Source organism: Macaca thibetana, chromosome 11 (genome assembly GCF_024542745.1).
Source record: "Macaca thibetana thibetana isolate TM-01 chromosome 11, ASM2454274v1, whole genome shotgun sequence".
Classification (NCBI taxonomy): Eukaryota; Metazoa; Chordata; class Mammalia; order Primates; family Cercopithecidae; genus Macaca; species Macaca thibetana.
In genome coordinates, this window is record NC_065588.1 from 29,657,866 (window position 1) to 29,674,821 (window position 16,956).

Consider the following 16,956-nt stretch of genomic DNA (forward strand, 5'->3'; position numbering starts at 1 on the left):
GATGGGAAGCAGGCTTTTAGGTTATTTTTTTGAAAGAGAGCAGAGGGGACCTCTCTGTTTTGGAATCTCTTGTTTTTAGGAGAGGAGAAAGAAAACTTGGGCCTGTTTTAGGACTTACCTGTTTGGGATTTTTTTTTTTTTTTTTTTTTTTTTTTAAGTTTTAGTTTGATTATGTCACATTTAGCAGGAGTGACTCTATTTTGGTTTGGTCTGGTCTGCTGGGGCCTATGGTATGAACTCAGTCCAAAATAATGGCATCTCCTAATTTTGTTTAACAGTTTCTTCCTTTTGGTCATGATTTTACTTAGGTGAGTGCGACCATTAGGCTTTTAATGCCATTCTCAGTTACTATTATTTTAGGATTTTGGTCCTAGTACATTATTTATTGGTTATGATGTCTTTATAAGAACACCTTTTTTTGTTTTAGTTTTTGTCATCTCAATTAAAGAGAGATCATTTGACATTTTAAAAATGGCAGTATGTAACCATTTAAAACTTTTGAGAGAACATAGTGTGCCAGAGAGACAATTATAATGATCAACAGGATCATATCAAGAGTTTGGAGTATGCTCCTAAGTCAGCATCTCCATGAACCAACCCAACTAAAATGAAATAGATGAAAGAATGAGCCAGACAAAGAGTCTACTTGTTTTAACCAGTCTGTTTATTAATACCCTACAACCAAATCTCTGTAATATTCAATGTATTTATTTACATGTAACAAATAGTGTCAGTAACAGTACAGAGTTTTTACTGTTTATCCAGTAGGCAATCTAGAGTAATTTTATTATCCAGCACAAACTTAGCAAGAGAATTTAAAGATGTCTGTTGTGTAACCAGTCTTTGTAGTAGAATCTGTTATAGAGCCTATTATGAGGGACAAATTTTAATCATTGTCTCCTTTAAATTATGGGAAAAGGGGCCTAAGAATTATGTCTAGAAGAGTTTAAAGAAACTCCATGTTTAAGCTTCACTAGAAGAGTGAAGGCCCCCTGGCAATGTTGTTTTAAACCTATGATGTAGGTTAAAAGGAATGAACCAATGTTCTGGTTCTGATTGATTATAGAAGAACAAAGATGCCATTAAATTATTTTGCTCACATTGGTCCTTTTTCTTTTCTATCCAGGCATAAGACTGTCAATGTATAAGGCTGGCTGCAAAATGCTCTACAAATAAAGTTATACCTCATGATGTACACAAATCTCCCTTTTTAGTTTTATTGTTTATAGAGGCATAAGCAAGGAAAAAATTAAGAGAGGTAAGAGTCTGATGATAGCATAGAAGTCTTGATCTGTGATCTTGGGAAAGCTATCCATGTCTAGGAGGCCATCTGTTTTGGGGAGAAACTTTCCTGGTTAGCTTTATCTTAAGGTTTCTAATGCGTGAATAGTTCAAAGAGTCTGGAGGGCCCTTTTGAGTTGTGAGATTATGAACCTAAGCTTTGAGTTCCCAAAGTTTTGCTGTAGTGTGGGTGGCAAGGGCAGTCTTTTTTTTTTTTTTTTTTTTTTGAGATGGAGTTTCGCTCTGTCACCCAGGCTGGAGTGCAGTGGCAGGATCTCAGTTCACTATAACCTCCGTCTCCTGGGTTCAAGTGATTCTCCTGTCTCATCCTCCCAATTAGCTGGGATTACAGGCACCCACCACCAAACCCAGTGGCTAATTTTTGTGTTTTTAGCAGAGACAGGGTTTCACCATGTTGGCCAGGCTGGTCTTGAACTCCTGACCTCAGGTGATCCACCCGCCTTGGCCTCCCCAAATACTGGGATTACAGGTATGAGCCACTGTGCCCAGCCAAGGGCAGTATTTTTCTGATATCATTTTCAGAATATCCAATCTCTGGGTTTTAGACCATGAAAGGTTTGATTGTTCACAGTCACTGAACATGAAAAGCTTTTATTTATTTATTTATTTTTTTAATCTAGTGAAAGTATACTTTGGCATGATGTATTAAAGCCTTGTGGCATTTAGTCATATCAGAGTTTCAGAGCAGAAGGTAAATGAGGTTTTGTTATTAGGGGTATAGGGCTTCTAGTGACTATTTTAGAAGGGTCAACTTACATTTTCCCCCGGAAGTGGATCTGATTATCCACTGTATCCACTGTAATACTTTTGACTAAGGCAATCTAGGTGATTCAGTTACCTTTTCCTAATGCTAGTGTATCTGAAATACCTTATTTAATTGTTTTACAACTTGTCCAGTGAAACAAGTGCCTTTATTGCTAGAGATTTTTCTAGGAATGTCCCATGAGGGAAACACACTTTCTTTCTTTTTTTTTTTTTTTTTTTTCCTGAGACGGGGTCTCGCTCTGTCGCCCAGCCTGGAGTGCAGTGGCCAGATCTCAGCTCACTGCAAGCTCCGCCTCCTGGGTTCATACCATTCTCCTGCCTCAGCCTCCTGAGTAGCTGGGACTACAGGCGCCGCCACCTCGCCCAGCTAGTTTTTTGTATTTTTTAGTCGAGAAGGGGTTTCACCGCACTAGCCAGGATGGTCTCGATCTCCTGACCCCATGATCCGCCCGTCTCGGCCTCCCAAAGTGCTGGGATTACAGGCTTGAGCCACCTCGCCCGGCCTGGAAACACACTTTCTAATAATGTTCTAGCTACTATTATAGCCATCAGATTTTTGTATGAGGAAGCTTTTATATAACCAGAAAATATGCATTAAAAATGACAGTTGAATGAAGTTTCTCTATAAATGTTTAAATGGCCCATCAGGTAGCAGAAATGTACCTGAAGTTTTGATCGTCTTCTCAGGATTATGAGTTTGACCAACCAAATATTAGTCAATCATTTTAGCAATTTAGAATAGTCACACCACCAATAAATACTTTAAAAATGTAACCTGGATCAGCTTATGCCTCCTATGATGAGTTATGGCATATAGAACTTTTAACAATGAAAGCTTGAAGGACTTAGCAAGGACCCAGGTGGTCATTTAGGCTTTTCATGAGTATATGCTTAATGCTGAATTTATATCCTCTCAAATACCAATTTTGTTTTTCAATTCAGATGTATAGCACTGTTTATTAGGTGGGCCATCATAGGTAATTTGAATTGGACCATAGGAGTTTATTTAAATTGTATACTTAAAACATTTTAGTGCTGGCTGGCTGATTTAGCATGAAAATCTGGGAAAGTATTTTCTCGGTATTCAGTGAATTCTCGTGTTGCTTGGGTTAGAAGTGTTATAACCCAGTCAGTCTCTTCATTAGAGTTTTGGGAATTCTTAGTCCAAATAATGTGATCTTTAAGTTATCAGAAACCTGTATTCAAGAGTGCTTGTCACGGTTCTTTTCATCCTTTCTGTGAACCTCCTTGAAGACACGCCATTCTAGGATTTGACTTCTTTATCAAGAGCTTTTAGAAAACAAGCAATTAACTATGGAAAAGTTCACTATGGTCATGGTTAAAGATGTAATTGACAAAAATTTTTTTTTCCTGTGGCCTATAATAATTTAATATAATAACCATAATTATGATGGATAACATACCAAGACATATCTGAATTTTAGCAATCTCTTATAATTTTGGAACATATATTAATAATGCATCCATAAAAATATAACTCAAAGGCTAAACATTACTTATTTGACAATGCTTCTCATAGTTTAGCCTGTCAAATAAGTCCATACACTCTCTTTTGGATGCTGCAGAAGGTCTCTGCAGAATCCTAAGTTAGTTGAGGTCAAAAAGACTTCATCACCAACTTGAAATTTGATTTAAGGAAAGAAGCCTGCCAAATATGTCAAAGGTTTAAAACATTTAATTAAAATATGATCACAGGTCACTGTGGAATAATAGTAATTCATTTAGCCAAAATGGTAATTAAAAGGTTTTAAAGAGCATTTATTCCTTTAGGGAGAAGAGGCTCTGTTTTTCAATCAAAAGAGCTGAGAAAGACAACATCAACATGAGACAGAAGCCGTGTCAAGCTAAACTTAATTTAACACCATGCATGTGCCATGCGTGTATACAGTGAAACAGAACAGTGAGTGAGAGACACAATCCCTGCCTTCACCACTGAGTGGAATTCAGACAAGGAGGCGGCAATAATGTAGCTGTGGGAGGAGAAGCACAAGGTATGCGGGAGGCACCCAAGAGTGGCAGCCACACCTGGGGTTAGATACTGTATGCCTGTCATGATCCAAATGCCCAAGGGCATTGGTCGCTATTAACTTCAGCAGCTGTGTAACACAGATGTGCTTGAAAACTATCTGTGGCTACATGAGATCTGAAAAACATCTTTATAACCAAACTAGTTAAGTTAGAAGGTGTTTTTCCTGAAAGGAATACAACTGATGTCTTCACAGTCTCAGCTTCTGAAGTCAAATGCAACACTAAACAACAGTTTTTAAGTGCAATTACTGCTTTACTGGATCTAATATTACTTTTTTTCCCCACTTTCTTGCTCCTCCAAAGCAGGCAAAGAGATTATCTTTTTCATCTAAAACTTCTCTTTCATTTTTGCATCCATGAGCTGAGCTGATTTTCCACTAGAAATGATATTTTCAAAATCCAAAGAAATAGTGAGATTTAAAGACTGAGTGTGTCAAGTGCAATGAATCACAGCCCTATACCTTCAGTAACCCCAATGGCAGTTTCAAGGCTCTATGAAAATGTCTTTAAGATCTGTCTTTCTATTCATTTTACTCGACTATCAATTTCATGGAATGATCAACTCTACTCATAAAAACAAACAAACAAACAAACAAAAACACTTCTCCAGGGAGAAAATACTGTATAGGTGTTTAAAGTAAATTCCACCTTCTCTGGAAGGGTAATGCATTTATCTTAAATAGCATTATTATTTAATCACTGAAGCTCAATTTCAAGCACTCACTTTCATTTAATTCAACTGGCTACAAGTCCTGATCTAAGCCTGATCATTTCTAGTCTCTACTGACTTGTAAGTTCCAGAGGAAATGAATGTAATGTATTTATAGGACAACTTTAATTAAAAATATTTGTGACCCAGGGAATGGTTGTGACATATTAATACTGTCTGCTGTACACCAGAGTCCCCAGCCATCGTGTGAAACTGGCCTTCGAGGGCAGCAGTTAAAAATGGGCAGCATGCAGCCATGGGCTCCTCTCCAAGACTTAAAGCATTTTCAGTGGGGTGGAAATAAAATGGGCCTTGGAAGAGAGATAAAACACAATCAACATCCCACTTTTTACATACTATAATTACCCAATATAGTACACTTTTTACCTCAAGAAAGGAAAAGTGAAAAATAGATGTCCTGAAAAAGGACCTTTGACTATAATTTACTGTCTTGAGCCAAATAGTGTGTTTGGAAAACTTTATAATTCAGGTTCCAGTAACTCAAATGACAAATGGACATTGGCTTAATGCAGAAATTATCAACCTTCTTAATTTTAGAATGTCTTTGAACTCTAAAAGTTACCAAGAATTCCAAAGAACTTTCCATTTATGTGGACTACATATATCAATATTTCCTACATTGGAAAAGAAGCTGAAAAACTTTAAAAATATGTTTCTAATTAGTTTACTTAATCACAAACTTAAACATAAATAATATATTTATATAAAAATAATTATTTTCAAAGCAAAAAAAATAGCGAGAATAGTGTCATTAGTTTATATTTTTGTGTATCTCTTTAATGTCTGACTTAAGACAGCTGGATTCTCATATGCTTCTGTGTTCAATCTGTTTTATGTACATATATTTGGTTGGAATATATAAAGAAAATCTGGCCTCACACACACATTTAGTTGACAAAGGAGAGAGTATTTTAATAGCATTTTCATAACTGTGGATATATCCTGTGGCTGCTAGAAAAGCTAGAAAACTACTGTATACTCATGAGAGCATGACAGGGAAAAGGCAAATTACTTCTTAGTACTATTAGGAAAAGCGCATAAACCTTCATGGACCCTGGGGGTCTCCAGTCAACACTTTGCAAACAGATTGACAGATGGCCTGTAACAATGTGTACTTACTGTATAGAGGTGTAGAGAGTGGTATTCCAAAGCAGTAAAGGGCCAATAGAAAAAAAAATGGTGCCAGTGCCCTGACATCGGGGTCACCATGTGTCTGCGCTGATTTTCTAGAAGTGCTTTCACTCTGATCAATAATTTAAAGCCACGGAGTCTTAAAGTATCTTCCTATTAGCCAAATGGCTTTATTAGTAAATAGTATTACATTGTAATGTTGTAATCATAATTACAAACGTAATATTGTAATAGTAATTACAAACCTGGGAAATTAAAGACTAACAGATCTTTAAACTCATGTCAATGACTTCTCCAAGAAACTATTCAAGACACAGCAGCCCAAAAGATAAAGAAACACCTGTTTTCTCACCCTCTTTGCTTTCGTTTTCTTTACCACAGTTCCTCCACCCATATGTCATCAGTATGAACATTTATGAGAAACATGCTATCAATATTTGATGTCTAATTCCCTTTCCTATCCAACTAAAATGAATCAATTAATCTGGCATTCTTTGCCACCAAGGAAATACAAGGTGTTTTCTAATCTTAGATTTTCTCATCTCCCAGCAGAGTGTAATCAACACTACTCTGACAATTTACACAAATAAGAAGTGACCACTTTAAAGAAGGAACATCAAGAACAATACAATAAATGATAAAGAGAAAGAGTGACAAGAGTGAGCAACTACTCATAATGCAGTCATGGAACCAGAAAAAAAGGTGAAAACTGCATTTGCATATAACTGCAGCTTCCTGATACTTTAGACTTTTCTCATGCCATTTTGCCTTTATTCTCTATGCTTCCAGGTACATGACTTTCTTCCGACTTCAGAAATAGAAATAAAGTCCTAAGTCCCCCACCTGACTCAACAAACCCCCTCCTGGCCAAGGAGACCCCAGGGAAACCTTAAAAACTCAGTTCCCAGCCATGACCAGAGAGGTAAGATCACTCAAGCATTATACCCACTCCTTTGCTAACCACCATTACACTCTCTTTCCTAAGAGTTGAATAGAAACTAGCACTTTTGAAAGACTTGCTCCACTGCTAATTTCAACCAACCATCTCATTGTGCAGCAGGGCTCCCCTCCCTTTTTATGATCTCAGGGCAACTGACCAGCATTCCTTCCTGGAAAGAAACCACGGACTGTGGACGGCTTCTGGCTGGTCCATGGAAACGTGCATAGGATGCCTCTGCATTTAAATGTTGTGTGTCCACCTCAAAGTGCACATGGGATGTATGTAACATGCATGTTTGCTTACTACGCATGTGAAACCCCTTCATATATATTCACAGTTCCTCCTATAATCTGTTGAACATGTGTACTTAACCAATCCATTCAGCATAAATTCCTGTCTTGCCCTTCCCCCTTCAAAGCACCTGCTTTTGCTTTCTGCGGGAGGCTATGCTTTCCAGCCTAAAGGTGGCCAGCCTGCAGGCTACAATCCATTATAGGAAATAAAGCTCTCCTTTCCAAATTTACAGATCTCATGATTTTAAGTTCACATATTAGAAGTAAGCTCAATACTGTTCCTCACCTCAGAGCCCTTAGAGGGTCTACTCCTTCTGACAAGAAAGCTCTTCCTTTCATTTTCACCCAGTTTGTATCTATCAGTCCTTCAGATATCAGATTAAAGGTCACCCCTTTGGCAACCATCCCCACTCCCCATATATTCCCTTCCCACATCAGGTTATGTCCCCTTAACATGCTCGCTGGTGCTTTCCCTTTGCACATTTGTTACACTTGCATTAGACATTGGGGAGGGAGCTATAAATCTTTGCCTAGGGGTAGCCTTCCCTTCTATACAACACTCCATGAGGGTAACCACATACATAACTTGCTGCTTCAGCACTCTGGTGCTTGGTGGCATCTAGGTGCTCAATAAATATGTGCTCAATAATTAAATCAATAAATTCTTAAGTTAGGGTCTTCGTCCAAGTTGACTTAGCCCCACAGACAGTGTGGCTGAATGTACCCCAAGTATAGCATTTGTAGGAGAGAACCTGATCCAGGACTTTTTATTTGATCCAGAGTTCCAACTTATGTTTTATTGTTCCAATTTTCTCTTCACTCTCACATTGGGTAAAGTCATATTTCAAAATACATGAAGGAAAAATATTTTATTTTAAGTGTTATCATTGTAATTAATTGAGTTTTTCAATAGGCTATAAACGTGGGACCAGTAATAATTTACAGTGGCCAGAGTCATAAACAATGTTAATTTCATTTCCTTTACTGCTACTGTAATGCAAAGCTATATAATCCATGTAAGAGTAGGATGGTGAAAAATGATTGTGGGCTTATAAATGTTTACTATCCTATCTGTGAAGCTGGAGTCCAGCCAGTTCTGAATGCTAATGGAGAACAAAGAGTATAGCAAGTTAGAGACCACCCTGACTTCAAAGCTAAGAGTTTATCTTCTGTTCTCAGTTTTCTTGACTTCTTTGATGCAGTCAACACAAACTTTCCTCTGGATATTTTTATGTGCCTAGCTTCCATGACAACTCATCTTTCTGGGTTTGTTTTTATCACTTCTTCCTTTCCACTCCATTCCATGCCTAACCTCATTAACCCACGTGGCCCACGACCACAGCCTATTCATGGGGTCCCAGTGTCATCTAGAGCAAGAGTGGCAGGTGAGGAGCTTAGAGACCAGGTGTTACTCCAGGTCCTGCTGCAAGTTAGTGAATCACCATAAGCAGCCACTTAATTCTGTGTACCACATATTTTTATGTAAAATGAGAAGGTTAAAAACATTTTTCAGGGCTTTTTCCTACACTATTCTTCATTTTCTCCTCGAGGAAATTATCTGCTTACAATATGGTTCCATTTTTGTAAAGTTCTAGGTCTATTTTTCTAGCCCTGATCTCTTTCACTCTCATTGGTCCATATGCCATTTTCATTTAAATGTTCCACTAACATTCAAAACTTAAAGGTTGTACACTGCTGGTGGCAGAGTAAATTGGAACTGCCCTTTTGGAAAGCAATTTGGTAACATGTCTCAAGACTCATGAAATATATTCTTTGATAAGGAAATTCTTCTGGAATTTATCATTAGGAAATGATTTAAAACATTGTTTTAAAAAAGCCCTAAGAAAGAAAAAGTTCAATGTCACAAAAGAAAATAAAAAAGAATCCAAATATCCCAACATTTGAAATAAATATTTGCCGTATATTACAGTGAATCAGTTTGATAAATCAGTAAGCAGCCATTTAAGTGGGATTTATGAAGGTCATTCAGCACCATGAAAAAACATATAATAGTATGTACAATTTAATGGCAAATGAAAAGAACAGGATACAAACAGTGTATAAATATTAGTATGGAAACACATAAATATATTTAAAAGACATGCATAATATTAAAGAATGATAATATTTGTTGTCTCCAGGTATTATATTATGAATAAAGGATGTACGTCATTTTCTCTGAGTTTTCACACTTTCCTTTATATATTTATATTACTTGTTTAACTGGAAACAATGTTGACACTCATCTTATTTCTTTCTTAAAATCTTGCTTCTGTCTGGCTTATCTATGTCTATCAGTGGTCATAAATCTTCTCAGTTTCTTAGGTGTTCTGACCTGGAGTTCTTAAGTTTCTATTTTTCTTTTCCTTTCAACCTTTACGTGCTGACAGTCCCTATGTACCATAAAAATCTTTTTCCATGATAGTCTATCCATTCCCTTACTTTCTTCTGCAAACAAGGCTCTCAACTACTCACACCAGAATGCATATAAAAGCCTCTTCGAAAATACACCATGTGTTTTCCACAAGATTTTCTTCCTCAGATGTTTTAGAACGCTCTCCTCTGATATTTACCTTTACTTCCTATTATCTATCCATTTAAAACTTGGGCTCCATTATGGCCTTAATATGTTCTACCATATAATGTCTTTTCAACTCATTAATCTATTTTTGAAATTCGTTAAATCCCCTACTTTGTGCAAACAGATTAAATTTCTCCCTTCAGGTTACAACAGAGTAAGGAACACAATATTAGTTGTCGACAAATCCTACATTCACGGTTTTATTGGCACTGAGGATGGGAAATGATGTTAACAGACAGCAGCATGCTTATAATAAAAGCAAGGCATACCAAATAAGCCTAGTTATCTTTTTTATTATAGATTCACAGCCTTACATCAGGGGAAGGATTTTGACAGGTGTCTGAAAATGCATCTCAAAACATCCCTGTAGACAGGACTGAGAGAGGTGAGCTAGATGATAATATAATTCAACAAATTAACGAATGCTTGAATAACTTTACCCAAAGAGTCTGGCATAAGATAAAGGTCAACCTGGAAAGAAGGTTCTGTAGATATGCCGCAGGGCTTCCTAACTGCTACCGATCTTCACAACATTTTTAAAATCAAAGACATAAACTAATTATTTCACTAAAACTGTTATCAAGTTTGCCAACTGAAAGAGCTGGAAATGGTAGTCAATACACTGTACCGCAGCAAGAAAACTAAAAAGTCCTAGAAAATCAGAAATGTCAGGCTGACATAAATACAGAATGTCAGGCTGATGTAAATACAGAATGAATTCTTTCATCCAGCTTCTGAAAAACTACATGCAAAATGGGTGATTTCAGCTGAGTGTAGGAAAGAGCTTTTTGGCTTGAGACTGACCCACAGCCACAATCCATGTGGGCCGTGCATGGGGACAGATGGTGGCAATGAAGGACAGGTCGCTTGACTAAGGGGATGGCTTCACTGTATGTTACACATTGACCAAGGTTTGTCAATACTGATTTCATATACTCCGGGTGTTTGAAATGCCAGGATGCTGTTAAATAAAGTTGTGCAACCAAGAAACGAATTCGTTTGCTACTAAAAAAATGTTAAGCTAGGTGGGTTTTTCTCTAACAGTTTGTGCCTTTCTTGCACATCTGATGCACTCTTTTGTGACTAAATAGTTCAAAACTTGAAGATAGGATGTTGAAAGTCAGAGGGGAAGGCAGTCCTGAGTTATGCCCAACAGCTGCTTCATTGTGTTCATGCTCAAATCAATTGCCCAAAGGGGCAGAAGACAGAACTTTTCAATCTTTCAGTTACATTCTTAGATCTCACAGCATTTTACATTCCCATGTAGAACAGGAAAGTGCTACAAGATGGAACCTTTGTATGTAAGAAAAGATAATGATCCTAGTCATCATTTGTTTTTCTTAACAATTGTTCACAACTTCAACTATGCGAAATGCAATAACTTGATAGCAATTTGCCATTGCAGTTCCCAAAAGATTAAATTTATCAAGTAATCGATTTTAAATAAGTCATCTGACACTTCTTACACATAACTAAGGAAAAAGTATACATTAAACTTCCATCTGCTACAAAATCTGTTAATAGGCTGAATGCAAAGATACTACAGAAGGAACTAAAATAAAGTTCAACATCATTAAACATCTTGATCGTTTTAAAAATGAGCTTAGACGATTAAAACGCATAGCCATTCTCATAGAGTCAAATATTCTAATGGTGGCAGAAAGCCCATACACAAATAAATGTGTTTTAGATGGTGATAAATACTATAGGGAAAGTAAGGCAGGACACGGTGGTGGAGAACATCATGGGCAGGGGAAGGTTGCTATTTACAAAGGGTCATCTCAGAAGACCTCTCTGATATAGTAACATTTGGTCAGAAACCAGCATGTTATACAAAACAAGCAGCCAGTCAGAGACAGGGGGAGGGGCTCATGAAAAGGAAGGGGCTGGGGTGAGGTGAGACAAAGCAACACTGATGCAGCCAGTCCCTGTGTCTGTTTCAACACAAGCCAAGGGCAGCTAAGGACTGCCAGTGTATAGCACAGACCACATCCATGACCATTTTAGCTCACACAATGTACTAAAGCATGCATTAAAATCATCCAACACAGACAGAGGTTTTTAATCTAAAGCCCACCTATCCTACAGGGGGAAAGACCAAAAAAACTAGGTTTATATTCTCTGTCACTTAAATATTCATAGAATGTCCTAATTTTGCTTCTTGCTGGAGACTCCAAAAATTTTTGATGCAAATTGCTCCCTACAAAACTGACATATAGTAGCAAATCACTTATTGCCCTTAAGCCAATTGAATGCTGCTGGGCATGTTGCAGAGATGTTGAGTTTGAGTTTTAAAGATAATCTGGCAATTTTATGGTAGCAGAATCTACTGTCTATCAAGGGCACCCTGTGTGTCAACAAAACTGTATCATCTATTTAGAGAGAAGACAACTTATATCTGTTTCTCCATAGCAGGGGTCATGCATCTAAGACTCTGAAAACTGGTATCAAATCATTCAGACACGACTGAAAAGAAGGAGGGGATTAAAACACATCTGTTTTATACCATAAAAAGTGTTCTCTTAGGAGCCTGTCTCACGAGTCTCTATAATATTCTAACTGATGTTAAAACAGAATTTGTAGGATTATCAAATGGCTCCATACTGAGCTCAGAGATCTTAGAGCACTAGCAATTCCTCAGAAAAATATTACAAGTAAGTAGTAATAAAAACTGCAAATATCACGTATTTTTCTTGATAGATTCTGTACCAAAGTGATAGAGAATATATCAATGGCAAATAATGGACCATCTTTGTCTAAAGGCCACCTACACTACACAGAGAGAAGAAAATTAGGCTTGTAATTTCTGTCCAAAAGAAACTGACATATAGATTGGTTGTCCAATATGGGTTTACAAATTAAATCATTAGTGCAAAAATCTGTGTAACATTAATTTATACATGTAACAATAACATTGAAAAAAACTACTGTGTGAAACAATTACCTGCTCAGCCAATAACGAAGCTAAGCTTGAATATGCATCTGCAAACTCTGGACCATATTTAATGGAATCCTTCAGTAAGGTGATAGCTTCTTCCTTTTTCTCCTGGGACCTATAGAAAATAACGAAGGGGTGGGGGAGAACATCTTTTAATAACACTTTGTTTCAATCCTCTGATTAGACTCTAAAAATCTCATTTCTTTTAGCAAAGGTTAGCTGATTCACTCTGGATTTTATTGCAAATGAATTAAACTACATCATCTCAAGGTGTTAACAGTTTCTTTCGGTCTCTCTGAATTCTCCATGGAAAGAGATGCAAAGATGTAAATTACACTTCAGGTTATCCACTTTTTTCTACCTTCTATTTCCTGCTGTGCACTCTTCCAGAGTTATAGTCAATATTTTGCAGGGTTGTTAATGAGAAACTTTGATCTTCAGAGGAACAATTTGGGGCACATTGTCTGGGTGGCATGAGAGCCAATTTACAATGATGTGAAGATATGTGGGTCCCTGTAGTACTGGTCACACCACTGCAGGCTGAGCTCCTAAGGGTGGCTGTACCTTCCAGGAACAAACCAGGCCAAACTGCCAATGTTAAACTTTGGTTTTATATCTAAGAGAGAAAAGATTCCATAAATAATTTATGAAATTAGAGACAACTGTGACCACCGCTGGTAAAGAATAATGAGACATTTCATCATCATATTTTTACTGAAAATTGAGGCTAATTCTGACTTCTTCATTTGGTTCTTCTCCCAGTGATGACACTTCCTTTTAAAGAGGATTCAAGGCCCAAAAGTCATTACCATTTTCTTGGGTAAAAGTTCTCTTTCCTGTTAAATCCAATGAGGAGACATTGGGTCATTATGCTGATATCAACGTCTTTGGGGCCAAAAATGTACAGTATTCGAAGTGACCAGTTTGCTATTAATACATTTCCACAGACACTGGTCTCTCGTTAAGTGCTAGACATTGTGATTGTGCAATGAAGAAGAGAATCCTTTGCACTATAGCAAGGACACAGCCTAAAGGTCCTCTCCTCTTTAACAGTTACCAATATAGAGTTGTGTGCTTATGTTTTTACTGTGCATTGATTTAGCAATGACTATGTGCCATATACCCTCATATCTTTTCACATAACATTATTAATGTATTTCTCACAACAATCACATATGGTAGGTATTATCGTTCTATTATTATACTCATTTTTCTAATGAGAAATTTTCAATTCAGGGAAGTCAAGTGACTCATCTATGTTTATATAATCAGTCTGCTGAGTGCTCTTCCATCATACCATATCTGCTGATTCTAACTTCTTAGAAATCCACCCCTAATGACCTTTCTGCTCAAAGTACGATTCATAGACCAGTTTCAACAACATCACCTGGGAGCCTATGAGAAATGCAGAATATCTCAGGCCCCATTCAGACCTACTGAACCTGATCCTACAGTTGCAAAAGATTCCCAGGTGATCTGTATGCACACTGCGATTTCAGCAGAACTGTCCCATGAGGTATCAAAGGCAGCTGACAGTAGCTCCTGATACAATCCCCTCCATCCCCTATGCCCCACCCCTACAGCTCCAGTTTCTGAGGATGAAGTTACATAGAGGGAAAACTAATATTCACTCCATAAGTTTGAGTTCTTAAGTGTTAGAAGCAGCTTGTTACATAAGGCAATTTCAACTAGCAGGGAGTTTCCTACCAGACCTTGGGGGAAAAAACCGCCATGCTTCCAACACAGACCTTGGATTTAACAATTCAATGAAGCAAATATTTATCATTATTGATTATATGTCAAGCACCTAGCTGTTTCTCAGGAGTGGTGGTGGTCCATACTATCCTCTCCTTATTAGGGTCTATCTAACTCCTAATGGACTCTTGTTCTGCAAAGTCCCCTCCTTGAGAACAGGTATAACACCCGTGTCCTTAAGTGGACTGTCCTTGGGATGGCTTTCAAGTTGCATGGTTATAATTAATTTGTATTACAGCTCTCTTAGTGCTTTAATATTGATCCACTCATTTCAAGGACAAACATTTAAAGAGTACCCATAAGACTCCATGGAAGTCCACTACATACACTCAAGTTTCCATTCTAAATATACCTTCATGTAATTCTTCCATTGGCACATGTTTTTTAAATGAAGTGTATTTTTGTATCACACTAATTTGTCTATTATTTTATGGTTAGCAAAGCTCTTCCTCTAAAAATGCATGAATCTTTAATAACATTAATTTGGAAATCCTCTCAAAGTCCAAAGGAAGATACGGACTTTGAAAACTAAGGCTGAAAATTAAGTCCCTTGGGACATAATTTAGCTTAGATATTCTTCAAATCAGCAGAGAAAAAAAAAAACCTCACAATATCGTCATAGCAATGATTTAAGGGTTTTCATTTGTCATGGCTCACATCAGTTAGAATGAAAACTTAGACCTTTTACATATGAACTCAGCAAGACGACCACTCAAAACAGTCTATGAACCTAAATGCTGGAGGTTGTCCATGAGCATTCATGTGACACAATGGAAAGATTAGCATCAAAGTTATTCACCAAGAACCCAGATTCTTGATAAAAAACATCATTCTCTAAAAATCCTGTGAGAGACCAACAGACTTTAAAAAAAAAAAAACCACGTTATCATGTAATTAATTTAGGATATGAGTATTACAAGATGCAAAGACTCCGGCAGAGAGGACATTTCTTTTTGGCTGTGTACTCCTGGATGATTCTCCTTTTGCCTGGGAGCTGCTGAGTGTTGTTAAGCACCAATGGGTCAGGCTAACAGACATCACATGCTACCTTGAGAGATATTTTTAAATTCTTTTTAAAGAAAGCCCAATAAGTTGATAAGTGGTGATTTGTTTTTGTTTCTAAAAGGGAGAGGAATGAAGAGAATATTTCTTCTATAGTCTCTCTTGCTCACCCATTGGTGGGAGCTTATGGAATAGGTGTGGCTTTGACATAATAACTTAGAGAAGATAATTCATCTAAATAAAACCTTCCTTGGTTATATAGTAATGTGATTACTATGTGAGATTGAAACTTCATTTCAAACTGTTTCTGATGTTAGTAGCATCCCTTTTTCATATCTGTATTATAGCACATGTTTCTCTGATAATTATCCCATATTAAAAATCAGTTCTACAATACTATTGCATTATTGCAGACTTACTCAGCACCTTACTCAGTTTTGCTTGCTAATGCCTTGGTTTACACATCTTCTTTTAGTTCTCTCATTCGTCTCCTTTTATTATGTGCAGACAACTGAAAGAACTTTTTCTAGACCACTGCTTTCAACACATTGCCATATATAAAATTATTTATTAATGTCCAACTACCTACAAATAGACTCTTAGACTAAAACCCTCTACAATATGGTTCTGACCAGCATTCCAAACATACCCAGGTACCCACTACTCCAGTGAAACTGGGTTGCCTTTGGCATCCATTCTGCAGTAACTAACAATGATCTACTCCATTGATAATCTTCACTGCACCTTAAAAATCACTGGGTATGCTTTAAAAAAGACTTTAGTGCTCTGAGGCTTGGCCTCTTAATAGGATGCCCTCCATATGAATATGACAATCACCCAGACTTGAGAATTATGGATAGAATCCAACCTCAATTTACAGTAGTAGAGACTGAGATTCAGAGAGCTTTCATGATTTGCTCTGCTCCTAAGCAAAAAGAGGGACTAGCCCTAGGTCTTCTGTCTCTCACTCTGGTGTTCTTGCCGCACCACTTCACAGATGGCTTTTCCTTCCTTCCTATTCAACTCTGGTTCCCAGTGACACCTTCCCTGACTTGCCCAGCTCAAAGCTCCTAAAAACACATTACAAAACTAAGAACATATGTATACATATATATGACCTTTCTGATGTTTCAGCTTTTTTTTTTTTCTATCATCATAGGAAAAATATGGTAGGAAATTGCTACCTAGAAGCCCCGTTCTGACCTCTGTATTTTTCTTCTCCAAGACCCTAGTGAAGTATATGTGGGAAACCCTACTGCTGCCTCTTGGGAGAGGGGTCCAGTTCCATCTAACAGTGAATGTGCCATGCAGACAAGTTTTTTAAGCTGCATGTTTCGCAATAGTTGTTTCCTAAACATTTAGTCTCTGCCAAGGACTATGCTAAGTAATTTACTCTAATTCTCATGAAGCATTATAAATTTGGCATAATTAGCTCCCTTTCAAAGATTTAGACAAAAATACCAACCACCA

The 16,956-nt window shown here is 37.3% G+C and overlaps 1 protein-coding gene across 5 annotated transcripts in view; it reads right to left on the reverse strand.

The window, feature by feature from the left end:
• The window catches only part of TMTC1 (transmembrane O-mannosyltransferase targeting cadherins 1), a 282,846-nt gene that overhangs the window by 23,178 nt on the left and 242,712 nt on the right, over positions 1-16,956 (reverse strand). For all 5 annotated transcript variants that reach the window (XM_050748517.1, XM_050748516.1, XM_050748520.1 and 2 more), the window contains one exon: positions 12,736-12,844. In XM_050748517.1, coding sequence (XP_050604474.1) covers positions 12,736-12,844 — 109 coding nt within the window. The remainder of the gene's footprint in view (positions 1-12,735; positions 12,845-16,956) is intronic.